General features: G+C 41.1%; 1 protein-coding gene across 1 annotated transcript; it reads left to right on the plus strand.

Moving 5' to 3' along the window:
• Positions 1–1,634: 1,634 nt before the first annotated feature.
• On the plus strand, positions 1,635–23,599 carry tspan9b (tetraspanin 9b). The gene is made up of 8 exons (XM_033614435.2): positions 1,635–1,792; positions 16,312–16,374; positions 16,599–16,718; positions 20,152–20,226; positions 20,319–20,414; positions 21,236–21,346; positions 21,462–21,545; positions 22,516–23,599. Exons 1-8 carry the CDS (start codon positions 1,736–1,738, stop codon positions 22,594–22,596), a joined length of 687 nt encoding a protein of 228 aa, XP_033470326.1. The 5' UTR covers positions 1,635–1,735; the 3' UTR covers positions 22,597–23,599.
• Positions 23,600–26,998: the final 3,399 nt, after the last annotated feature.

Below are 26,998 nucleotides of genomic sequence, written 5' to 3' on the forward strand. Positions count from 1 at the left end.
TATAAAAGATAACCATATGTTAATGTGAACAAATCAAGCCCTATGCATGATGTATGGTGATGCTAGAAATAATCAAAATGAATAGAAAATACACCTTTTTTACCTCTCTGCAAACAGTTGCCTTACTTAGCCTCTCAGCATCACCACCACTATACAGGAATGTACCGCTAGCAAAGAACCTCAGTGCAGTACAGACTGACTGCACAGTGGTCAGAGACTGGCTGCAGCGTGTGACCTTTATAGTGTGTGGTTCCAGCAAACTGCATAGATACACTATGCTCTGCCTGCTGAACTGGTACCTCTCCCACAGATAGGAGTCTGTCTGTATCAATGGGTTGGTCCTGTCCTGGAAGACCCTTGGGGCTGGTGGTGGTTGGAAGGCCCTCTGCACAATGTGGGCCTCCTCATCAACAGGATCCTCGATGAAGGGGCATGCCATTATTTCCTAATTTACTCTCTCTTGCTCTGTCTCTGTGTCTCTCTGGGTGTGTCCCTCTCCTTCTCTGGCCGTTGTCAGTTGACCTTAATTGGCTGTGAATTTGCTAGCCAATTGGAAACACAGTGGGGTGGGGATGGGGGGGCACTCACATATTCATGTACAATCTTTTTTTTTAATGCCTCAGTTTTGTTTTTATTAAATTGATTTTGGCTTTACTGTTGTAAGTGGGTTTTTTTTAGTTATCTTATTATTACATTTTAATTTGTTTTTTAATAGTTATTTTTTTTTATTAATGATGTTATATATTTTATGATCTACATATTATTTTGTCATTACATGACAGTTGTGAGTGTGTAAAACACTGGCAGAACTGTCTTTTAGGTGTCTGTTCTTGTCTATTGAACATGTGTTGATCATAGATGGAGCTAATCCTCACCTTAATCCTGCTACACACCAGGATTGCCTGGCAGCATAAGTTACCATGGTTACTAGGCTGGGATTCAGGTTAACCACCTTGATGGAACAGAGGTGTGGCTCAGGTTGATGGAACAGAAACCGGAGTTTAGCTCGATGTATCAGGCTTAGCCAGAACCATGGTTACCATGGTTACCGATGTGAGGCTAATCTTAGCCACTTTGATGGAACAGAACTCTGGCTCACATTAACCAGACTTGGCCATTTAAGCCTGGATTTGCCTTTAGCCTGCTTGATGGAATACCCCCTGGTTTCGTTTTGAGTTTGTGTTTTGGACATGAAGCGTTTTCCTGTCTGATTTAGCCTTTGTTTTAATCAACAATTAAAACTGTCAGTTTTAACTGTTGTTGGTTTCCTCTTTGTTGCTCTGTTGCCTTCAGACAAACTAAACACTGTTTAAAGTCAAGTTATAAACGACATGGATCAAAGAGTTATGGCTGTTAATAGTTTTTATGAATTAGGCTAGCAGCTCTGTCAAAAACAGACAAGGTGTGTATTCTTATTAGTTTAAGGGACACTTCTGAAGCATGCTGCGGCACATCTGCTGGAATTACAAGAATGGTCCTCTAGTTTGCTTGTGCCTTTGGCCATAAAAGAAGAGGTAGGGAATAAACAAAGGACGCAGAGAAGGAGAGGAGCAGGTAGAGAAAGAACACAAGGGTACAGGGAAGGAAAGGAAAGGAGGAAGGACTAAAGGGACGCACCCTCAGTGAGAGGAAACAGGTAGAGCAGGCTGGTCTGTGGGAGCTTGTGTCAGTTGAAGGCAGTGAGTCCTGAAGTGAGGAGCTGCTGAGGAGGACGGAGTGAAGACGAATACGAGCCATGGCTGTGAACAGATGCATCAAATACCTTCTCTTCTTCTTCAACCTTCTGTTCTGGGTGAGTCTGAGAAACAAAACTGAAGTCATTTAACATGTTTTTAAAAATGATGTCAAACTTTTGAAGACTTTGACTCACAGGAGTTGTTTTGGACAAGTGTTCACGTTTCATCTCATTTTTATAGATGATGTTTAAATCATATTGATCTTGTTTCAAAGAGTTTCTGAGTCACAGGTTGATTTAGTTTGTCACTGGAGGAGTTTCCTCTCTTCAGTTGTTCAGTCAGTGGGTGTGTTACACTGGGCTTTAAAGCTAATATGTGACTTTGTATTGAAACAGTGGTTTATTAATATTGTTTATTTGCCTCTTTTCAACCATTTTAACTTGTTTGTAAGTTGATCAGGTGTTTAACAGGTGTTTTATATTTGATCTTTCCTCTTTCTCTTTTACACACATTTCTCATTTCTCTCTCTGTACCTGTTTTAGTCGAGTAGGTGTTTCCTCGTTTGAGCCTTTTTAACTTTTGTGTTAAGTTTACATGTTTCAGTTGTTAGTGTGTAGCAGCTCTGGTGTGACCACCATTGGCTTCCCAGTGCTTTGTACTTTCTCAGTCAACCCGTCAGTAGCGTAGAACAGGTTGTGTGGGCTCTCCATTATCTCCCTGCCTCTCCCTCCACAAACAAACGTCTGCTCAGTTTCAGGGCGTGGCTCAGCGCTCAGCCTCCCATCATCATGTCTGACATCTGCAGCCTCATGTTACTCCTCAGCCCGTGATTAAATTTTAAATGTTGCATGTAAACGCTGGAAACAAGTTGGACAGAAACCACAGCCGTTGCTTCACAGTCGTGTATTTCCTCACATTCTCCGCTGGGAGTTTCCCATTAAAACTTAATGGTCCATGTTGGTTAATCTATAGCTCAACTCAGACATAATGGAATAAGTTGCTGCACACAAACCTGACTGTACTTGTTGTAGGTTTGTTGTAACAGTGCTGTAGAAATGCACATGGTATTATTCTTAAAGGAGGAGGCGGCTCATCAAACCAGATGTGGTGGTTTTATCAGCAGGTAGCGCGGGAACAACAACCGCTCAAAAGATTATCAATCAAATGACTCTGGAGCTGTAGGAACGTTTATTTTTTATGTCACTATATTGTTTAGGACGGATTTAGACCAGCAGTTTCCACTTACTTCCAGTTTGCGTGCTAAGCTAAGCTAAAGACCTTGATATGCTTCAAAAGGAGTGCTTGTCGGATCATCTACAGGCCTCGTCACACCAGAGAGTGGCACTGTGAATTAATCCATGTGTCATGGTGACATTGACTGCTCACAGGGCTGGTTGGTGAAACACTACGAGCTAACAGCTGAAACACTAGTCAATCAAAGTATCTCTCAGATTGTCTTTCTACACTATATTTTCTATAAAGTTTTTAGCCCCTTTTACACTGCCAGATTTTCGGCTAATGTTGGGCCGTTTTGCCGGCAAGCTGCAAGCGTTTAGACACACAGAGCCGGATTGGCGAGTTGATCCGAGGTGCCCAATTTTCCTCCTCGTAGGGTAGACATATTGGCGGAACCCTTTTGGTTTAAAAAGACTGAGGCGGCCTTCTGCAACGGGAGGGGCTGTTGATGACTTGTGGGAGGAGCTGTTGATGACTTGTGGGAGGAGCTGTTGATGACTTGTGGGAGGAGCTGTTGAAGACTTGTGGGAGGAGCTGTTGATGACTTGTGGGAGGAGCTGTTGATGATGCTGCATGTGCGAGCCACTGGCAGTGGATAAACAGGAAACAGCTGATAGCAGGAATTAGCGAGCAGCTAGTAGCAAGAGGGAAACACAAACCTGACAGACACTGTAAAGATGAGCAACTGGGGAGACAAGGAATTGCGCGCCCTCCTTGTCCTCGCAAACGAAGAGGCCATTAACCGTCAGATGACGGGGACGGTGAAGAACGGGCCGACTTACGAGAGAATCGCCGAAGGACTGACCAGCGGCGGCTTCCCTCCCACGTCACTGTTTACGTCACACGCTGAGCTACACGTTTTGTTACTTGCTCACGCCCCCCATTGCCCCGAAAAAGGCACATTCTGTATAAACAAAAGTAGGTAGGCGGCATTTTGCTGCACTCCCCGATTTTGTTTTTATACTGCCAATGCTGAAAAAACACTGATTGGGCTTTCCTGCAAATTTGCACAACTCCTGTTTAAAAGGGCTATTGAAGAGGAAAAATTAAAACCATTGCCAGAGAATGTTGGAAAAGGACATTTTTATGAAGTGGCTGTGTTGAAACTTTACATCTATTTACCTTTCAACGACCCTGTGGTTAACATGAGCAGGTTCAGGGACAAATACTACTTGATTATGGTGAGGAAAAAAATCCTGTTTTAAATTAAAATACCTGCTTTAGGCGGTAGAAGCCTGGCAGGAAACTCAGTGATGTCTCAGGAAAAAACAACATTTTTGTGGCACGATCCCAGCAGGATTGGAATATTTGTGCATATTCAAAACCTGCTAATATCCAAGTCTTCATAAAGTTTAAAAGTCAGTTTGTTTCTCTCTCCGAGCAGAAATGTGGACGTTTCTTGTGGACACATTTCTCCACACCAACCTTCAGACTGTTGGTTCGTGTACAACGTGTCCATGACAACGCAGAGCTGAACGTAAAGTAACAAGAAGCCTGTAAAATGTCAATATGTGACGAGGTCAGAGTGAGAATGTGTTGGTTTCAGCCTCTGCCCATCAGATATCTAATAATTGTAAACTGAGAAACCAAGTAAGTTTATCAGTGTGTCATTCCTTAACTCTTAATTGACATAGTTAGAACTCCTGATATTCAGTGATGGATCTTGGTTTTGAAGTCCCACCACAAGATCTACAGTGACTCCATCTGACCACCCGAATGAAGAATATCAGGGTGTATCACTGCTTTGTACAGAACAAGACAAAAAGCTGGTGTCACTGCTGAAGAGTGGCCCATGGACTCTTTTGACGTTCTGCTAAGTCCTCACTTTGCACGTTGTAGTGTTATATAAAATATTCTGTCATCAGCACATGTGGACACATCAGCAGAAGTTAGATTGTTTTGTGTTTGCTATGGTTCATTGGTTTCTCATCCTGTTGCTGCTCTCCTGAGGCTCAGCTCTCTTTACTTAAATTAGGATTAATAACTTAGAAAAATGGAAGTCGTCCTTCTTGGTTTTCTGTAAGAAATCATCTTAAATCCAAAGTCCAGCTTCAGCTCTGTGTTTAAAATAAACCTGCATCACTTCTGCTGCCTGCTGAGGTTATTTCAGTCCTTCTCTAAAGTTCCCAGAAACGACGTTAAATCGATGTTAACCTGATTCTACCCACTCAGTGGGACGTGGTGGACATGATGTGTTTACCTAATGATGATGGGATGATGGCGAGGGTGCGGCAGGATTCATTTACTGTAAAGTTTTTAACTTGTGGCTCTGCAGCAGCTTTTAGTTGCTAATGATGCTTCGACACACGACTTTAATGATCTCTGGAGTCAAACATCCATTTAGTGGCCCCAGTGTCTCCTGACAGGGGAGAATACTGTGTCAACTTGGATTCTGACTTTGTTTTTCAGTCCAGAAAAGCATCAGTGATCAGTGAAGAGGTTTAAAGTGTCCATAACTTGCTTTCTGTGCCGACCCTTGATCAGTGGCTCTCAGTATTCTGCATGTAAAGAACCCCTGAACTGATACAGATTAGTTAACAGACCCCCACTGGTAAGATTTCACTTCAGGGACCTCCATCTGTTAGATGGGATTAAGACCAGAATTCTTTAGTTGTCAGCCACAGTTGAGGAGATGATCCTACAGGAAGTAAAGCCTGAGACAAGAGTAGTCGTGATGCGGCACTGCTCATGAAATCAAGACAATCGTTCAGTTTGTGATAAAAGCACCAGATTTGGTTCAAATATAGCTTAAGATACTGTATTTAGAAGACATCTGGATATTGAGGCGATCATGGCGGCAAAATCCAAAATGGCCGCCACCTGAAAACCATTTAAATTGTAACTTTTGAACCACATGAACCACAAAAGAAAGCTTGGTGTACTTTACCCCTCATTTGCATATTTCCAAGATGGTGGTCACCTAAAATACAGTTGTTTTTTGTTTGTTTTTGACTCTTTTTTTACTCTGTGATGCCCTGATATCCAGATGTCTTCTGTATATTTTAAGCTATGTATACCAAATATACCAATATACCAAATTTGGTGCTTTTATCACAAACTGATTGGTCAGATCGCCTCACTATAGAGGGACTATTACTAGTACTTCTGTTCTTCTGTAGTGAATTGAATAGTGAAAATAAAATATTCCCCATTTTTCTGGGGACCATCTGGAACTCCCTCCCCATTCTCATTCCCAGGTTGTCAAATACTGAAGCTTTTTGTACCCCTCGGCGTCTGACAGCAACACAAAGGCTACCCCTTAGTGTCTCTATGTGACGCACAGCTGAACACGTTGTTACACATGGTTAATGCTGTGGAACAGTTGTGGTTAGGTTCAGGCTACAAAACTTCTTGATTAGCTTTAAAAAAAAAAAAAGAAAAGATTTTTTGCGTTAAAGTTACGACGTTTGTTACGTAATGTGACATAAACACGTCATGTCAGTGCACTATGACCATATGTAAATTATGTTGAGGTTTTTTTTTGGTTTCACATGGCCAGCCCGGTCTCATTCCGAAGTCATCAAATACCGCTGCTTTGTCAGTGGTTTTAGCATCGAACACCTGACACCAAAAGCCACCTGTCCTGGTGGTATGATAGCCTGCCATCAGTTGGTGACGCAGCCAGATGGAACTTTTGGCAGTGTGGTTGGCCATACGGCACCTGCCACGGCAGCATGATATGCATGTTGGATGGTGTCAGGTTGAAACACTGCCAATAACGATGTAATATAAGAAGCAGGAAAGTCCGTATAGGGCAGGCAGGTGGGAGGGGTGGTGGATAGGTCAACAAATTCCGGACTTTCACCAGGGAAGCTGGCGTTTTCTTCTTGTAGAGCCAAACCTAACCAAGTGCTTTTGTTGCCTAAACCTGCTGTTGGTAGCAACATCTAGGAATGTTAACAGCAGACACAGAAGGATACCTAGTGCGTAATATGTAGACATAAAAGGCCACTGACAAAGCGGCAACATCTGACGACGTAGCATGAGAATGCATGGGGCACCCCAATCTCATCCCTAACTCCTCAAATACAAACACGTGGTCAGTGGCCTTCGGCAGCAGATACTGACACATCAAGGTGCTCCTTAGCAACAATATGAGATGCACCGGGTCCTGTAAAAACGGCAGTTTACTTCAAAAAAGGCACACTACATATTACAAACTTAAATTTACACGCCGCCCCAAGCATCCAAAATTGATGCTGGAGGGTACCCAGAGCATCATAGTTTGACATGTAGGGCCGCTGATCAAGTGTTTGTCCAAGGTTAACCTTGGAGACAGAAAATGCTAAAGGGTGTCTTTGGTGTTGATAGCACACGCAGAGGGGTGTGATGAAGCGTGTTTCTATTGTGAAGTTTGAAGAGGAGCTGTGTTAACATTAATTCCAGCTTGTTAGAGGCTTGACAGTGAAACAGGAACCTGTTAATATTTGTTTGTTTTGCCAGTGCCTGTTGATTTCTTTGTTCTTATTCAGCTGTTGCTCAGCAGGATCTTTGTCTCTCTCAGTTGTCAGTCTGGTTGAACCATCGAACAGTGTCATATTCTCCATGTATTAAAAAAACAACATCTGTTTGTAAAGAGGACTTTTCTACGAACTAAATGCATCAAAGTCCATTCAGACATTTAAAGCAATCCTCTCACACATCTGACACTTACTTTCAGGACATTACAAACTTCTGAACTGTATTTACGTACAGTGCAACTGAATAATTGGCTCTCACTGGTTCCTCTTGGCATCTTGAGACCTCTCAGTCCATCTGCGGCGCTTTCTGTGGCTTTACAGACGAACTTCTACAAACATGTCGACATCTTTTCAAACAGCAGTGCTTTCACGGCTTGCACGACAGTAGAGATATAAACAATTATGTGCGGCTCTGTCTCTGTACATTAACGCCTTTTAGCAGAGTGCTCATATACTCCATGAATAATAGATGCTGCTTTCAGGGACCATTCTTGCACAGGAAGAGGACAATCCAGACAGAAAGAAAACGTGTTGCAGCTCTGCAGCAAATCATCACTTTTTACATTAAAAAACATATGATATGCGTATATAATGAGACGTAGTACCACAGCTGACTACTAATATACCAGTACTATACAAAGTACATTAAACTTTTGCTCCATGTTGATGAACTACAACATAAAAAGGCTCTGACATGGTCATCAGTCTTGAACAATATAAAGGAGCACATGTACATTCAGGACTTTTAGACCATGATATTTCTACTTTTACACACCATCCAGTCGCCAAACAAAAATGCTGTTATGTTTCTGAGAGCCACAAGTACGTTACATTGCACATTTCTAAAGTGACTTAGTATATGAGCTGACTTTGTCATGTGGAGGTGGAGGATGACATAACACCCAGGGGAGACACCTGTCGCTGTTTTTCCACCAAGGATAGTGCCATTTTTACCGAGACATTACTGTGTTCTCTGCCAGGATAGTTCCCCCAGGACCGGGTATTTTTAGTTTTTACATGAAAATGATCCACTGAAAACCGAATCATTTCTCATTATCGCTCTGAAAACAGTTCTGCATTCAGACGACAACATTTTGATAACAATGGTCGTGCACATGGATGCACAAAAATGACCAAAAACGCTGTAGTATACATGCCAGGCCAGTAGTGGGCGGTGTGACTTTGTAATGAAACAACACCTGCACATCCTTCTACAGAGCGGTGATGTATAGACAAACAAAATGGCAACCACACGAACGTTTGTCTGGATGGACGATGAGGTGGAGTTGCTACAGTAAATCTACACTTTGCTGGAGAAGCATTGATAAATTCAGCAAACAGAGCTTGGGAGTCCGCCATTGTTGTGATGGTCGACTTTCTCGCATGCATCTATGATGCGCATGTGCGAAAAGTCTCCGTTTTCAGACAAACTGTTTAATGCAAATGTACATGACAATGGAGACAGTACTGTTTCCAAAAAATTGCACTCTGGAACCCGTTTTCAAAATGTTGTGTTTTCAGGCACCCAAAACGCTGCTGTCATGTTAACGATTGGCCAAAACTAAAGTTTACCGTTTTCGGTTCCAATCGTTGTCGTAGAAACAGGACCAAAGCCATAACCTGATCTTTTCCAACCATAACCAAGTGTTATTTGTGCCCAAATCTAACACAAGTTAACCATAGTGTTGTTGAAACTTAAGAAATATTTACAGAAACCAACATTTTTCTGGCCATTGGGTCGTAACTTGAGTAAAGGATCTACGTCTCTACTCTAAATATATTTCTATACTGATTTTGGTTGATAATCGAAGAGAAAGACATTTCCAGAATAGCTGCCATGTTTTTCATCATCATGTATTTCAGTCAGGTTGGTGTCTCAGTAAAGCAGAGGACTGCCGATCATCAGCAGCTCAGCCTGATAGAGACAGTGTCTGTCTGAACTTACAGCCACAGAGACGTCAGGGGCCCCGGACCCTGTGGGTTGTCTCTGACAGGCTCAGTGGGCTTGTGTGTGTTTGTGTGTGTGTGGTTATGACATAATGATACTCTGATGGATTTACAACAAATCCAGCAGATCAGTGTGTGTATGTTACACAACGACTTATTACCACTGTGTTCTCTGCTGCAAGTGAGTCACAGCTGAGGAACGAGTCGCCCACTCTCTGGTTTAACTGACAACATGAGCGCCCTTTAATTATTATGATTATCACAATATTTGTTACTTAATACTCAAGACTGAGAAATAATTGGTGTGTGGTTGACAATCGTGACCTCAACAACATGAATGAAAGGATGAGAATCCAGATCCAAACGTGACAAACATATTTATATTGTCTGATTTAGACACAAGACAGAACAAACAATGGGCGTAAGTTAATAGACAGGAAGAAGATACTTTAATCCTGATTAACTATCATTAAAAAGTATTAAAGGGACAGTTTGGATCATTTGAAGTGGGGTTGATTGAGGTTCATATCCATCGTCAGAGTATTGACCTATGGCTAAGCCACGCCCCCCTCCACTCACTCAGACAAACTATCAACATTCAGTGAGCGGCGCTATGGCAGGTGTCACAGTACACGGCATTTCACAGGAGGCAACTGATGATTTTTGGAGACATAACGATCAGATGTCATTGAGAAGTAACCAAAAGGGCCTAAACTACGCATTGGAGGGATATATTCATCATTTTATTGTTGAGAAGGTCGATGAAAAGCTTAAATTACAAGCCAAAATTTACAGGTCACAGTGTACGCTTGTGAACCGCATCTCGTTGCCGTCACCATCAAAGACAACAAGTTAAAGTGCCACTGAAGTTAAGGTTTTTGGCTCAGAATATGAGAAAAGGATAACGGCCTTTTTACCATCTTTACCAAGAGTGTCTCTCCGTTAGTTTGGTGCTACAGTATTTACACTGAATCATTCAGCATAACGTTTGCCAACCTTTGTTATCTCTGCCATTACAGATAAGTTAATGAAGCTAAGCTCCAGAAGTTAACGTTAGCTTAACTAGAGCCCTTTGGACAACAGCTAACAATGATGTACGATCACCAAAGTACAAAACTAGAACAAAATAGGCTAATGAACTCCCAGCAAACAAGGTGACATGATGAACAACGCAGCTAGGAGCTAACGTTAGGCTAACTTTAGCTAACGTTAGCTAGAGATGTTAAAGATAACTTTATATTTCTTTCCAGCAAAGTGACAATATGTTGCCTCAAACACAATGTTGACTTACCTTAGAACAGATGTAGACATCATTGTTAATCTTATTCACGTTGAGTTGATGTTGTGGTCTAACGTTACCACACAACTTTATCCAAAGGAGACACTTTTCTCGGTTGAGATGTGGTTTAAAGTGTAAAAATACACGTGGTCGCCCAGCCTCTCAGGATACCTTGTGTCAGAGTTGCATGTACCCCATGCACACCGTTTGACCATTTTTAAACTTCAAATCTCAGAAAAAGCTCATAAAACCGAACAAACTGACTTTGTGTAATGCATTTCAATGGACGTCCAGGCAGAGAATGTCCCAGTGTATGGGAATGGCTATACGCACTGTGATTGGCTCATCGCGTTGAGGGCGGGACTTAGCCACAGGTCAGTTACACACAGTAGATGTCAGTCAGCACACCAGTTTGGAGAAGCAGACTGGAGCACTGACACAGAAGTGAAACAGGGGGCAGCGGCAAAATGTATTTTAGCTGTCTAAAAAAATCAATGTCAGTTTCTTGCAGTTTCTTGAAAATGCTCTAAATATAGTGTACAGTTGATCTCATATTGATTTTACATTTAGCTGCTGCACCTGTCCACAACAGGACTTTGTTTAGCTTCTCCAAGTTGGGGACGTGCCGACTTGACATGTACTGTTTGGACAAGAACTTCATACAACCAAATGATCCAAGCAACACCTCACTCTGACCTTGTTAAAACAATAATAGCAACCGGCTGCATATCATGCCGACGTGAAAGGACGGCTTTCTTCGTTGGTGTCTGACACTGGAAGTCGCTGACCAAGTGCCAGTATTCAACGACTTCAGAGGGAGACCGGTTGGACCCAAGCTATCCTTTTAACTTCAGTCTTATAAATATTCATCTGAATAACTTTGCCCCCAGTCAGCTTTGTTCTGATCAGTTGTAAGTTTGTGATCCTTCCGTCAGCTCTTGGTTCAGAGTCGACGTGCCGCTGCGAGCTCAGAGGGTGTGTTAGTGTGTCAGACCTGTTATGTTGCTCTGCAGGTTTCTCTCTCTCTGTGTGAGTTCATGTTACTGTGACTCAAGTTTTAGTCGCTCTGCAGATGTTTAGGTGATAACAAAGATCCACAGCTCTGTGCAGACGCTTTTCATTCAGTGTTTGTGTGGTTTTTTGGGACCCGCCTGCAACTGTTGGCAACCAGCTTTAAAAGTAAACACCAGCTTTGTATGGGGTGGGTTTTTTTCCCGGTGATAAGCAGGAAATCACTCCTTCACTGTAGAGTCTCACATCCAGTAACTGAAAACCACACAGTCAAAGTCCTGCATTAAACATGTTCCTTCAGTCAAAGTAGGAATGTATCATCAGTACAATGAAATAAATCTACAGACAAAGATAAAGAGGTCGTCTTTTAAATATGTGGTAAAATCAGAAGGATCCTGAGCAGCTGGAGCAGTTTCGTTAACTTCAAAGGTTTTATTTCATGAGGGCCGACGTCTCGACATCAGACCCAGTGTGAGCAGACTGATGGAGGTTTGTTCCTCAGGCAGTGTTTCCACCAGCAGCTTCGTGTTTGTCATTCAAACAACCTGAGCTGTCGTTCCTACAACACCCGAAACTCTCTGACACTAAAGTGGAAGAGTTTCTGTCTGTGCCCTTTGATTTTCTCTACAACCGTTCATCTGATTCCTCTCACACTTTTATTTATGTTATCTTACCATATAATGACGAAAACTCTGTGTGTGTGTGTGTGTGTGTTCCATGTTTTTCTCCTCACTGACTTGGTCAATCCATGTGAAATTTGGCACAGTGGTAGAGGGTCATGGGAGGATGCCAATGAAGCAATATTACATCAATTGGCCAAAGGGGGGCGCTATAGCAACCCATTGAAATGTCAAACTTTGAATGGGCATATCTCATGCCCCGTATGTCGTAGAGACATGAAACTTTGCACAGAGATGCCTCTCCTCATGAGGAACACATTTGCCTCAAGAACCCATAACTTCCGCTTATATAGATTTTCCGCCATTTTGAATTTTTTGAAAAACACTTCAAATGGATCTCTTCCTAGGAAGTTTGAGCGATCTGCATGAAACTGGGTGAACATAATCTAGGGACCAATATCTAAAGTTCCCTCTTGGCAAAAGTTGGAAAACTTACTAAAACTGAGCTTCTATAAGGCAATGAATATTGCGGAGGGCGTGGCTCATCACATAAAGGTGTATAACATCTCAAGGGTTTCACCCATCACCACGCAACTTTGTAGGCATATGACCACACATAATCTGAGGGGACCCCTCCATTATTGACCCCATCAAACAAAATGGGGGCGCTAGAGAGCTCATTTCTTATCTAGGCCTAACCGCCATATGGATTTTTACTAAACTTGGTTTTGCACGTTCACGTGAGGGGAAGTGGTGTCCCAATTCTCCGTCAGGTTAGCTCTTAACCTCTCCAAATTGGGACACCACCTCCCCTCACGTGAATGTCTTGTCTTGGCCAAGACAAGGGCTAAGGGGAAGAAATGGAATTGGTCCTAGGTCTGTAAGGGCTTAGGGCTTGAGTCAACGAGTCTGTAAGGGATCCATTTGGGGGAATGTGTCTCAAATTGCATACTTCCATTAGTGACGGCTTCTATTCAACAACAGTTTTGGTGCTTAGTGCAAAAAAGATCTAGAACTTACATCTGTATAACGGCGCGGTGTTCAGTGCAGCCAGCTCAGGTTTGTGATCAAGTCAAGTTTGTGACGTAGCTATGGCGACTGTTGAGGGTGAGAAGTGTCCGTCAGCCCACACTTTTGGATCATTTTTCCATACTATGCAGTGTGAACACACTTGTGCTCTCAAATGATAAAGTATTTAGTGCAGAGGTATGTGATTTGAGACACACTCTCATACTGTAGCATTGCTGAAAACCAACTCTGTCATGACAGGTGTGTTCAGGACCGAAGGAAACGCAGTGTGAAGTTGTTTGTATGAGCGGTTCTTGAGAAAGCCACAGGCAGTGACACCTCAGGCCGAGAAATCGTCCTGTCTCGACAGGAATGTTTTAAGGAACTCGTTTATTCATCAGTAAAACACCAGAAATGTATCATATTCTGTAATAAAGGAGCCGTCCTGCATGATGAGGACTTTAAGTGCAGTTTGCTGATAATATCTCTGAACAAAGTCACCTTTTGATTTCAGGGCTTTAACTTATAACAGAATATTTTAAGAATGTGGTGTATTAGCCATCACTTCAGTAGAAGTGAAAATGTCACATTCTTGCTTTAATTTCAGTAAAATATCCGAGTCTTTCACCTCCCACTGCTGAAGCACTGACGTGACACTGAGCTGAGGTTTTGTCTGATTGGTCAGACGATAAATCACCAGACTGACGAGGCTCTGGTTTCACTGGTCAGGTGTATGTTTAGGTGTGACTCATTAAATCCTGGACATGCTGTTGTTTGTTGTTCAGCCTCCTGAATAAGGTCAGGGTGTGGTGGCACTACAAGTGTGTGTGTGTGTGTGTGTGTGTGTGTGTGTGTGTGTGTGTGTGTTTGCTGACATTGTAAGCACAGTGGTCATGTCCTCTTTGTGTTTGTCATGTCTGTTTCCGTTCATTCAGAAGTCGAATGAATCATCCATTTAGAGTTTATTTATGGTCTAAAAATATTGTACAGAGTCACAGAGAGATGAACGCATGAATGAAGTCAATGTGAACCACTGATGTCATATTAAACCGATTGCAATGGAGAATAGGTGGCACAGTGGTGCAGTGGGCAGCATTGCCAGGAACCTTCCTGGTTCTGAGGTGGAGGAGCTCCCTTCTGTGGAGTTTGCATGTTTCCTCCAGGTGCTCCGACATGTTCTCCCTGTGTCAGCGTGGGTTTCCTCCAGGTGCCCCCCCTGCTCTGTGCTGCACACAGCTCTGAAGATGAAATATTGATGGCACATAATCACTCACAGTCCTGTGTTTGCGTTGGCTAATTGTGTTGAGTGTTGAATAATACATGTCACTCATCAGTGGAGAGCCCCGCCCACCAAAGAGCTGAAGATCCAGATCGCTGACTCTGAGGATCAGCTGCTGTTCTGTCTCTGCTCCAGTTTGATTTATTGTCAGCTAAAGATAAATCAACCTGAAGATGCAGACCTCCACCGAGGCCAGATGTCTCATAGTGTTGAAGCTGCAGCATTCAGAACAGCAAACCACGACTGTCTGTGTAGAGATATAGTGGAGTAATGGCGTCCCCACTGGTGAGCACTACCACTACCATCCCACTGGATGGTCATTGTTAACACTGCACTTCTAGCTGCCACCGTACTGGATCAGCCACCTCTGCGTTTGCCTGTGACGTCTGATGTGAAAGCTGTGTGCATGTTCAAATTCAAAGGTTCTGTATGTGGAATTCATTCCTGGAGTCATGGGAAACCTGACAAAGTCCTGCAGCTGAGGAGGCAGAGTGGGTCATCCAGCAGTCGGAAAATTGGCGGGTCAATTCCTGCTCCCTGGTTCCCGCTGGTTAGCTCATGACTGCCGTCATATGGAGATTAACCCTAATATTGGGACAGTATTGTTTCCAAAGTGTAGCACTCACCCACCAGTTCTCCCCTGGTTAACACTGTTAGCTCTGTCAGCACTGTTGCCATTTTTTAGCATTGTTTATGGAGCTAGCACCGTTAGCTGCTAGCCGCCAGCTCAGCCACCTCCATGTTGAGAACCGTGTGCAAACAGTTCATGCACCTTGAATTCAGCAAAGAGTTCCTTCAACAAAATCAAATTTGTGTATCCGCCCCTCGATTCAAATCTGGATTCACCAGTCCAGATGAAACCGCATTTCGAGAACATCTAGCTTCAGTTTTGTGACGTGTTTCCGAGTGAAACAGGATAGATGGGCGGGATATAACGTTGGGACAGTTTCATTTGATGATTGAAAAGTGGGTGTGTCATAACAGTTACGCTCCGAGGGTGTACAACGACGGGATAGCACGATCCGAGAGGGATCTGAAGTCCATCGTGTGCTTCATGTAACATTGCAAAATCAGAAGCCATCACAGGCACCACTTTCCCTAAAGTGAATAAATTACTTAACCACGTTATTTTGTCATACGCTGTTGCTAGCTCACTTAACTTTAGCTCCGTGCAGCTCTGTCGTGGACCGAGCAGTCAAAACACAAAGAACACAGATTTAAGTTAAAAAAAGGTGGCCGTATTTTCCCCCCAAAAAATAGATTTTACAAGGTACATAACTGAAGGCAACAGAATTAAAGTTGCAGGACCTTTAAAGAGGTCGACAGAATGAACTAGGCATTAACTGACAGACACCAAGAATGAGACACATCAGACCAGACTAAACACACAGTGGAAACTAAACAGACTCAAAGAGACTCTGATCTGATCCATTCAGAATGAGCCCACGACCCACCTTTGGACCACGAGTTGGGTTGCGGTCCAAAGGTGGAAGAGCGGAGGCTGTTAAAGCGGCACTTTGTCGTTCATGATGTCAGAATCACAGCTCCAGAACACGTCTCTTTTTGTCCTGACAGTGGCACTACAGGAAAGGCGCTCATCCTCAAGGAATCACAAGTCTACTCAGTAAATTTCAGCCTCGTCTGCCTGTCAGGTTTTGAGACGTGCTGTGTGTAAATCTGACTGTGAGGTTTGAGTTGCTGCAGGTTTTCTCCACTAGGTGGCGCCAGAATCTCAACACAAAAAACACCTGTTGCACATTTTGTATTTACATGAGATGTCTCTGTTTTCCTGCAGATCAGTGGGTGCATCATCCTGGGCGTCTCCATCTACCTGAAAGTGCACAAGGATGGAAACGAGGTGAGACACCACATCAACATTAACGCAGATGAATCTTTATTGTTCCTTCTTTCACACCTGAGTCAAAGTTTTCACCTCCTCAAGTCTCAAGTTATTTATTTTCATATGAGCAGCAATTACAGAGATGTTGGCAGTAAAACTCTTAGAGCCGGTCACAAGTGTTCATATTAATCTATCTCTCTGTTGTCAGCGGTGTGACGTACTGACTCACTGTCTCCCACCAGATCACAAATGAGTCTCTTCCGGGCGTCGACCTGATGATCGCCATCGGGGTCATCATCATGGTGCTGGGCTTCCTGGGCTGCTGTGGAGCCATCAGAGAGAACCGCTGCATGCTGCTGCTGGTGGGACTCAGCATGTTGTTCTCACCACATGCCAAACTTTACTGTTACAGTTACCGTGACTTGTTAATTACACTGAACAAAAATATAAACACAACACTTTTGTTTTTGCTCCCATTTTTCGTGAGCTGGACTCAAAGATCTAAAACATTTTCTATACACACAAAAGACCATTTCCCTCAAATATTGTTCACAAATCTGTCTAAATCTGTGTTAGTGAGCACTTCTCCTTTGCCGAGATAATCCATCCCACCTCACAGGTGTGGCATATCAAGATGCTGATTAGACAGCATGATTATTGCACAGGTGTGCCTTAGGCTGGCCACAATAAAAGGCCACTCTGAAATGTGCAGTTTTGCTTCACTGGTGGGGTCTGGGGGGGTCAGAAAACCAGTCAGTATCTGGTGTGACCACCATTTGCCTCACATAGTGCAACACATCTCCTTCGCATAGTTGATCAGGTTGTTGATTGTGGCCTGTGGAATGCTGGTCCACTCCTCTTCAATGGCTGTGCGAAGTTGCTGGATATTGGCAGGAACTGGAACACGCTGTCGTATACGCCGATCCAGAGCATCCCAAACATGCTCAATGGGTGACATGTCCGGTGAGTATGCTGGCCATGCAAGAACTGGGATGTTTTCAGCTTCCAGGACTTGTGTACAGATCCTTGCAACATGGGGCCGTGCATTATCATGCTGCAACATGAGGTGATGGTCGTGGATGAATGGCACAACAATGGGCCTCAGGATCTCGTCACTGTATCTCCGTGCATTCAAAATGCCATCAATAAAATGCACCTGTGTTCGTTGTCCATAACATACGCCTGCCCATACCATAACCCCACCGCTACCATGGGCCACTCGATCCACAACATTGACATCAGCAAATCGCTCACCCACACGACGCCACACACGCTGTCTGCCATCTGCCCTGAACAGTGAAAACCAGGATTCATCCGTGAAGAGAACACCTCTTCAACGTGCCAGACGCCATCGAATGTGAGCGTTTGCCCACTCAAGTCGGTTACGACGATGAACTGCAGTCAGGCCGAGACCCCGATGAGGACGACGAGCATGCAGATGAGCTTCCCTGAGACGGTTTCTGACAGTTTGTGCAGAAATTCTTTGGTTATGCAAACCGATTGTTGCAGCAGCTGTCCAGGTGGCTGGTCTCAGACGATCTTGGAGGTGAACATGCTGGATGTGGAAGTCCTGGGCTGGTGCGGTTACACGTGGTCTGCGGTTGTGAGGCCGGTTGGATGTACTGCCAAATTGTCTGAAACGCCTTTGGAGACGGCTTATGGTAGAGAAATGAACATTCAATTCACAGGCAACAGCTCTGGTGGACATTCCTGCAGTCAGCATGCCAATTGCACGCTCCCTCAAAACTTGCGACATCTCTGGCATTGTGTTGTGTGATAAAACTGCACATTTCAGAGTGGCCTTTTATTGTGGCCAGCCTAAGGCACACCTGTGCAATAATCATGCTGTCTAATCAGCATCTTGATATGCCACACCTGTGAGGTGGGATGGATTATCTCGGCAAAGGAGAAGTGCTCACTAACACAGATTTAGACAGTTTTGTGAACAATATTCAAGGGAAATGGTCTTTTGTGTTTGTAGAAAAAGTTTTAGATCTTTGAGTCCAGCTCACGAAAAATGGGAGCAAAAACAAAAGTGTTGCGTTTATATTTTTGATCAGTGTACTTTTTAATGCTGAAGTATTCTAGGATTTTATTTTTACTTTGATGAATTTTGTTTGACACACTGTACAGTGACTTTTAAATGATTTTGTATGACTTGCTATATCAGTGAAATTTCACACATACTATTGATTTTTAATGAAATTTTATGAATTTTATTCCATGACTTTGTTATGATTTTTCAAAGAAATTTTAAGGGCATTTGATATTATGAGTTATTTTAGGACAGACTTCACTATGATTATTTTATGACTTTTCAATAAAATCTTTAGAAAAATACAATACTATGAATTTTAGATTACATTTTATGACATACTTTGCTATGATTTTTAGATAAACTTTTAAAAGGATAGTGCACTCAAAAATGAAAAGTTTTAGAGTCCTCACATCACTTGCAGAGATCCAAGGGGAGAGGAGGTAGCAACACAACTCCACCTAATGGAGGCTGACGGCGCCCCAGATTCAAACGTCCAAAAACACATCATTGAAACCACAAAATATCTCCATACTGCTCGTCCGTAGTGATCCAAGTGTTTTGTGCAAGCGCACACACGTGAGCGCGGTGCCCAAAGAGGCAGTCAGAGCTACAGGCTACAATGAGGCTAAAAACAGAGTTCAAATGAGGTTTTTCCAAACAACTTTTTATGTCGGGGCTTCAGGACACTTGGATCACTACGGACGAGCAGTATGGAGATATTTTGTGGTTTCAATGATGTGTTTTTGGACGTTTGAATCTGGGGCGCCGTCAGCCTCCATTAGGTGGAGTTGTGTTGCTACCTCCTCTCCCCTTGGATCTCCACAAGTGATGTGAGGACTCTAAAACTTCACCTGAGCCTCCCTCGACATATGGGTGAGTAGATAATGGCTGAATTTACATTTTTGGTGCACTATCCCTTTAAGGGCATTGGTATATTGAAATATAAAGGACATACTTTACTTTGACTTTTTTTTACATTAAATTCTTAGGACAAACTATACTATATATTTTTTTACATTATTTTTTTAGATCACACTATACAATGGCTTTTTACTACAAAGTTTTGCATGAAAGTTTTAGGACAAACTACACTATGACTTTTTAAATGAGAAGTTCGGGACATAATATATGATGACTTTTTCCTACATTTTTTAATGACGTACTATACTGTGAGTGTTTTAAATTTTCAGAACATACTATAACTTTTTGATCAAATCTTTATGACATACTCTATTATGGTGTTTTTTTGATGATTTGTTTTTAGCTCGTACTATAGAATGACTTTTAAACAAAAAAAATAGTAAATACTACAGTAGTACCATGACTTTCAGGTTATTGATAGCTTTGCTGTGACTTTTAAATAAACTTTTAAGGGCATTCTGTGCTATGAAATAAATAGGACATACTATACTAAATACTAAACAATAATGATTTATTTTTACATTATGTTTTAACGACATACTATACAATGACTTCTATAATAATTTTTTTTTAATAAACTGCACTATGACTTTGAGATGAAATTTGTAAGACAGACACACTGGTTTTTACTGAAACTGTCATGACATACTTTACGATGACATCTCAATGACATTTATAGAGCAAACCATACTGTGACTTTAAATGTTTGTGACATTTGCAGCTGTTGATGTTTGAAACCTCAGCTCAGTCATATGTTCAGAGATCATTTTCATAAACATAATTATCATCTCAACATGATTATATGCTGCTTTTCTTTTTCGCCTCTGTTCCCTCAGTTCTTCATCAGCCTCCTCATCATCTTCATTCTCCTGCTGGCGGCGGGCATTGTGGCAGCCGTGAATGAAAAAAAGGTACAACAGGAAGTCACAGCGTCCTTGAGTCACGTGCAGTCTTGTAAGTTTGTCGGTAGTGTCAGACTTGATGTTTATTTGTTTGTGTGCAGGTGAAGGACTGGATGAAGGAGCGTCTGGAAAAGTTCCTTCCACTGTCAAGCCAACCGCAGAGCGTGAGGGAAGACCTGGAGGCACTGCAGGCGGAGGTAACACACACACACACACACACACACACACACACCTTGCATACCATGTCGTCACTCTTAAAGTCAATTTACTCTTCATAAAGAAATTAAAGAACACACACACACACACACGTTACCAGAGAGGAAAAACTTTATTAAATTTCTATGAAAGATAAAATTATTGATAACCAGCTGGTGGAAAATATACAAATGAGGAATGATTTGTTATTTGAGGGTAAAAATCAGCAATTAGTGACAATTATTTATCAAAATTACAATTACAGTACATAAACCCTAACCCTCATGAACAATCAGCGTGCATGACAAGTGATTCTGATTTGTTTCCACAGATTAGTTTACATTTATGACACATATATTTGAAAAACTTGATACCTGCTTTGTGGATGGAGACCCACTAGGGGGCGCACATGCGTCACCATCCTATACTATGATGTCTTTGATCACATTTTTTGACATACTTATTACATGTTTGACATACTTTACCATGGATTTTTAAAAATATTTTTTATATACTATACCATGACATTTTTCGTGACATGTTTTGACATACTATACTAATACTACTAATCAACTCAAGTAACTAATACTAACTTGAGTTGCTTTTTGGCATTTGTGCTGTAAAACAAATGTAAGATTGATGATCCAGATGGTTGCAGGTTAATATTTATTTTGGCTCTGGAATGAATTAAAGCTCCAGTGTGTCAGTATTTTGGGTCCAGCCTGCTTTTTATAACTGCAGACTGAAGGAAGTTTAGAGGTGATTAATGAACAGTTAATGAGCTGACAGTTGACCCTCATGTGTTGTTGTATTTTCCTTCCAGCTGCAGTGTTGTGGTCTCATAAATGGACCGTCGGACTGGGACAAGGTTCCCGACTCCTGCCTCTGCAACACCACCGTAGCAGCCTGCACCCCCGGCACCCACTACAGCACGGTGAGACCAGAGCACAATATGTTCAGTTACAGTACTCAGGGAAAATATCAGTAGTTGGTCAAAACATACAGCCGTGTGATGAAGAGCATGATGATGTCCTGGTTTCCTCCTGCAGCCCTGCTCCACCCAAGTCATCAAGCTGATGGAGAAACACATGGAGGTGGTGCTGGGTATCGCCTTTGCCATCGCCATCCTGCTGGTGAGCACACACACAAAAACACACGCTTAAATTTCTCACCAGAAACTGCTGCTAGACATACAGATAGTTAAGATTCGTCCTACAGAGCGTCAGTGAATGACGATGTGATATATAATAAAACCATGTTTATATTAAACAGCCTTTGACATTAACAAACAGAACTACAATATGTTTTATAAAAGATTAAAAATACACAAAACTACTTGACTGTTTCCATTTTATACTTGTAAGCCACTACATCTCAGAGAGACACATTGTACTTTTTAGTGCACTACAAGGATTTGATAACTTTAGTTATTTTGCAAATTCAGATTATGAATACAAAATATACATTAAATCATGATATATTAATACAGATTAAGTGACCTAGCAGTCTATAAAAATATTTAAAATGAACTCCACTTTAACCAGCTGCAACATTAAAGTTATAAACAAATGAATACATCATTAACTATAATCCAGTAATATATTATTATTTATTTATTATTCTGAAACAGGCCGTTCAGCATAATAAGTAATATTGGTACTTTAAGTATATTGTGTTGCTAATACTTTTCTACTTTAACTTAACTTGTAAGTACCTCTACCACCACTGGTAGTAATAGAGGCAGGTGCCTCGTTTGTGGATAATCAAACCTAATTAGGAAAACAAGTGGGCCCAGGATCAAACCATGGGGTGCACCACATTAATATTAAATCTTCCTGAACAGAACTTCCCAAGAGAAGCAAAGTCAGAAAGAAACCTGCCGAGCTACGTTGCTAGACTCTTAAAAGGAGATCATTGCAAAGTCTTAGCAATTAATTATATTTCCAATTGAGGTGTTTCAACTAAAGGCAAAATATAATAAATGTTTGACCAGATTCGATGATTTACAGGACAAAATAAAACTAAATTTTATATATTTTTTAAGTATCATGTCTGCGTTTAGGGTTTGGTTATCTGAAGTGTTTCCTCTCTTTCCCTCGACAGATTTTCGGCATGGTCTTTGCCATGATCCTCTACTGTCAGATCGGCAGGAAGGAGGGCGTCACCCCTGCCACCACCGCCTGAACACGCACTTGTGATCACACCCCCTCGCTGCCTGGCAACAGCCAATCAGCAGTGCCCACATGACCCATGTAACCTCAGTGCTACTGTAACCTATGCTTTTACTGTGGAGGAATACACTGATATTTTGGTTGAAATTAAATGTCATTAATACAGATAATACACGGCCTGATGTCTGAGTACTGACAAAAAACTATATACATATTTTAGGTAAACATGAGAATTTCTGCATGTGAAAAATTAACAAATTAGTGTAATTTTAATTAACTAAATGAATAAAATTGTTTTTCAACAAGTGGATTTCCCACTTGTGTACCTTAACTCATTGTATGGACGTGTGTTTATGCTGTGGACAGTTCACACTGTGGCCTCAAGGAACAAAATTTAGGAAAATGACTGTTGTCTGGGGCTTAATATGTATGGGCCTCCATTACTGTAAAAAAAAAAAAAAAAAGTTAAGTTATGTGAAAGGTGCCTAAACGTATAATGAAGTACTAAATCATAGTTGTCTTGGTATTTCTGCAGGCATTATTTTTTGTTAGATGCAGAAATGGGCTTCCACTTTTTTTCTTTGTCCAAACGCTGCTGCAGCTGTCTGTCATGTCTGTCGCCATTTTTGGAAAATATTACAAGGTAATCCTCAGGAAGTTAAAGTTATGGTGTGTGCGTGTTTGTTCTAACATAACTCTGTAAACCTTTCAGAAATACAAGATACAGTAAAAGAATGACATAGCCATGAGAAAGCATGACACCTTGAATTTAATGTTACACCACATTGTTATATTACTTATCAACTTTTGATTATTTTATTAAAGTGTACAGGTGAGCTAATCTTTTGGAGCAAAACTTCTTTGTCTTTGCACTCTGAATGTTGTTTCTGTTGCATTTTTTACATACACTGGTTGAAAACTGTAAGGATCATTTTTTTGTCACCGAACTAGTTTGGGGACATCAAGTGTCACATGATTGAGGAAGGGAAATAAAAACTGAGAGAAACAATGTCAAACTTGTCATGAGTATCTCGTCATTATTATCTTTATTTATATTCTGAGGGACTGTATTGTGACTATAGTTTATTCAACATACTCATCTACTTATTTCACGTACTGCACGATGACATTTTTTTTAGAATTTTTATTATGCATACATATGCATATGCATTTTTTTCATGATTTCGGACGACATGCTATACTATGACGTTTTTTCATGATTTTGGACGACATGCTATACTATGACGTTTTCTCATGATTTCGGACGACATATGACGTTTTTTCATGATTTTGGACGACGTGCTATACTATGACGTTTCTTGATGATTTTGGACGACATGCTATACTCTGACGTTTTCTCATGATTTCGGACGACATGCTATACTATGACGTTTTCTCATGATTTCGGACGACATGCTATACTATGACGTTTTTTGATGATTTTGGACGACATGCTATACTATGAAATTTTTTCATGATTTCAGATGACATGCTATACTATGACTTATTTTCATGATTTCACACGACATGCTATACCATGACGTTTTTTGATGATTTTGGACGACATGCTATACTCTGACGTTTTCTCATGATTTCGGACAACATGCTATACTATGACGTTTTCTCATGATTTCGGACGACACGCTATACTATGACGTTTCTTGATGATTTTGGACGACATGCTATACTATGACGTTTTTTCATGATTTTGGACGACATGCTATACTATGAAATTTTTTCATGATTTCAGATGACATGCTATACTATGACTTATTTTCATGATTTCACACGACATGCTATACCATGACGTTTTTTGATGATTTCGGACGACATGCTATACTATGACGTTTTCTCATGATTTCGGACGACATATGACGTTTTTTCATGATTTTGGACGACGTGCTATACTATGACGTTTCTTGATGATTTTGGACGACATGCTATACTCTGACGTTTTCTCATGATTTCGGACGACATGCTATACTATGATTTTTTTTTCATGATTTTGGACGACATGCTATACTATGACGTTTTCTCATGATTTCGGATGACATGCTATACTATGACTTATTTTCATGATTTCACACGACATGCTATACCATGACGTTTTTTGATGATTTTGGACGACATGCTATACTCTGACGTTTTCTCATGATTTCGGACGACATGCTATACTATGACGTTTTCTCATGATTTCGGACGACATGCTATACTATGACGTTTTTTGATGATTTTGGACGACATGCTATACTATGAAATTTTTTCATGATTTCAGATGACATGCTATACCATGACGTTTTTTGATGATTTTGGACGACATGCTATACTATGACGTTTTTTGATGATTTTGGACGACATGCTATACTCTGACGTTTTCTCATGATTTCGGACGACATGCTATACTATGACGTTTTCTCATGATTTCGGACGACACGCTATACTATGACGTTTCTTGATGATTTTGGACGACATGCTATACTATGACGTTTTTTGATGATTTCGGACGACATGCTATACTCTGACGTTTTCTCATGATTTCGGACGACACACTATACTATGACGTTTTCTCATGATTTCGGACGACACGCTATACTATGACGTTTTTTCATGATTTTGGACAACACGCTATACTCTGACGTTTTCTCATGATTTCGGACGACATGCTATACTATGACTTTTTTTGATGATTTTGGACAACATGCTATACTATGAGTTTTTTTGATGATTTTGGATGACATGCTATACTATGAAATTTTTTCATGATTTCGGACGACATGCAATACTTTGACGTTTTCTCATGATTTCGGACGACATGCTATACTATGACGTATTTTTATGATTTTGGACGACACACTATACTATGACTTTTTTTTTCCATGATTTTGGACGACATGCTATACTCTGACGTTTTCTCACGATTTCGGACGACATGCTATACTCTGACGTTTTCTCACGATTTCGGACGACATGCTATACTCTGACGTTTTCTCACGATTTCGGACGACATGCTATACTATGACGTTTTTTGATGATTTTGGACGACATGCTATATACTATGACTTTTTTTGATGATTTTGGACGACATGCTATATTATGACATTTTTGTCATGATTTCAGACAACATACTATACTAAGACATTTTTTCATCATTGTGGATGACATACTATACTATGACGTTTTTTTTCATGATTTCAGACGACATTCTATGCTATGACGTTTTTCACGATTTTGGACAACACGCTATATTATGACGATTTTTTGTGATTTCGGACGACATAGTATACTATGACATTTCTTCATGAGTTCGGATGATATGCTATACTATGATGTTTTTTTCATGATTTTGGACGACATGCTATACTATGATGTTTTTTCGTGATTTTAGAAGACATACTATACTATGACGTTTTTTCATGATTTCGCACGATATGCTATACTATGACGTTTTTTGATGATTTTGAACGACATACTATACTGTCACTTTTTTTGGTCAACACGCTATACTATGACTTTTTTCCATGATTTTGGACAACATACTATACTATGACGATTTTTTGTGATTTCGGACAACATAGTATACAATGACATTTTTTCATGAGTTCGGATGATATGCTATACCATGATGTTTTTTTCATGATTTTGGACGACATACTATACTGTCACTTTTTTTGGTCAACACGCTATACTATGACATTTTTTCATGATTTTGGACGACATGCCATTTTGAGACGCATTTTCGTGATTTTGAACAACATGCTATGCTGTGACATTTTTCATTCAGTTCTGGTCAACATTCCTGCAGTCAGCATGTTAACAACAGGCTTCACCTGTGTCATTGTGTTGTGATCAAACATCACATTTCAGATTGTCCTGTTGTTGTGACCATTCTGCAGCACATCTGTGAAGTTATGACGCTGTTTAATCAGCTACATCTGTCAGGTGGATGGATTATCTTGGAAAGGAGAGCTGCTCACACAGATTTTAACATATTTATGATCAAACTTAGAGATAGAAATCTGTTGAGTGCATGAAAAAATTCTGAGATCTTTAACTTAAACCTGTGAAAAATGGGAGCAAAAACAAGTGTTGTGTTTAAAGATTAGTTGAGTGTATCTTCTATATAGTTTCTGCTCTTTTGTTGTTTCTCTGCACAGAAGTGTGTTTCTATCCGTCTGTCTAATCCAGAATGACTCCACATCACAGGTTGCTGTTACAAAATTGCACCACTTTATTCATTTAAGGCTTTTTAGTTTTTACTTTACATTTGGCTTCACCCCCCCTCCCCCCCCCTCCCCTACCTCCCGCTGCTGCTGTGGGTTTCTGTACTGGAAGAAACCAGTTCGCACCAACGTTCATACCAGTTTTAAACCCCAACGACTGCCGAACCCTGATGATTCAGCAAAGTGGAAATTTAA

The sequence above is a fragment of the Epinephelus lanceolatus genome, chromosome 23 (genome assembly GCF_041903045.1).
Source record: "Epinephelus lanceolatus isolate andai-2023 chromosome 23, ASM4190304v1, whole genome shotgun sequence".
In the NCBI taxonomy this organism is placed as follows: Eukaryota; Metazoa; Chordata; class Actinopteri; order Perciformes; family Serranidae; genus Epinephelus; species Epinephelus lanceolatus.

Coding starts and splice junctions, on each gene's coding strand:
- tspan9b (XM_033614435.2), top strand. CDS start 1,736: ATGGCTGTGAACAGATGCATCAAATACCTTCTCTTCTTCTTCAACCTT. Junction 20,227..20,318: donor CAGCCGTGAATGAAAAAAAG/GTACAACAGGAA, acceptor GTTTGTGTGCAG/GTGAAGGACTGGATGAAGGA. Junction 21,347..21,461: donor CCGGCACCCACTACAGCACG/GTGAGACCAGAG, acceptor TTCCTCCTGCAG/CCCTGCTCCACCCAAGTCAT.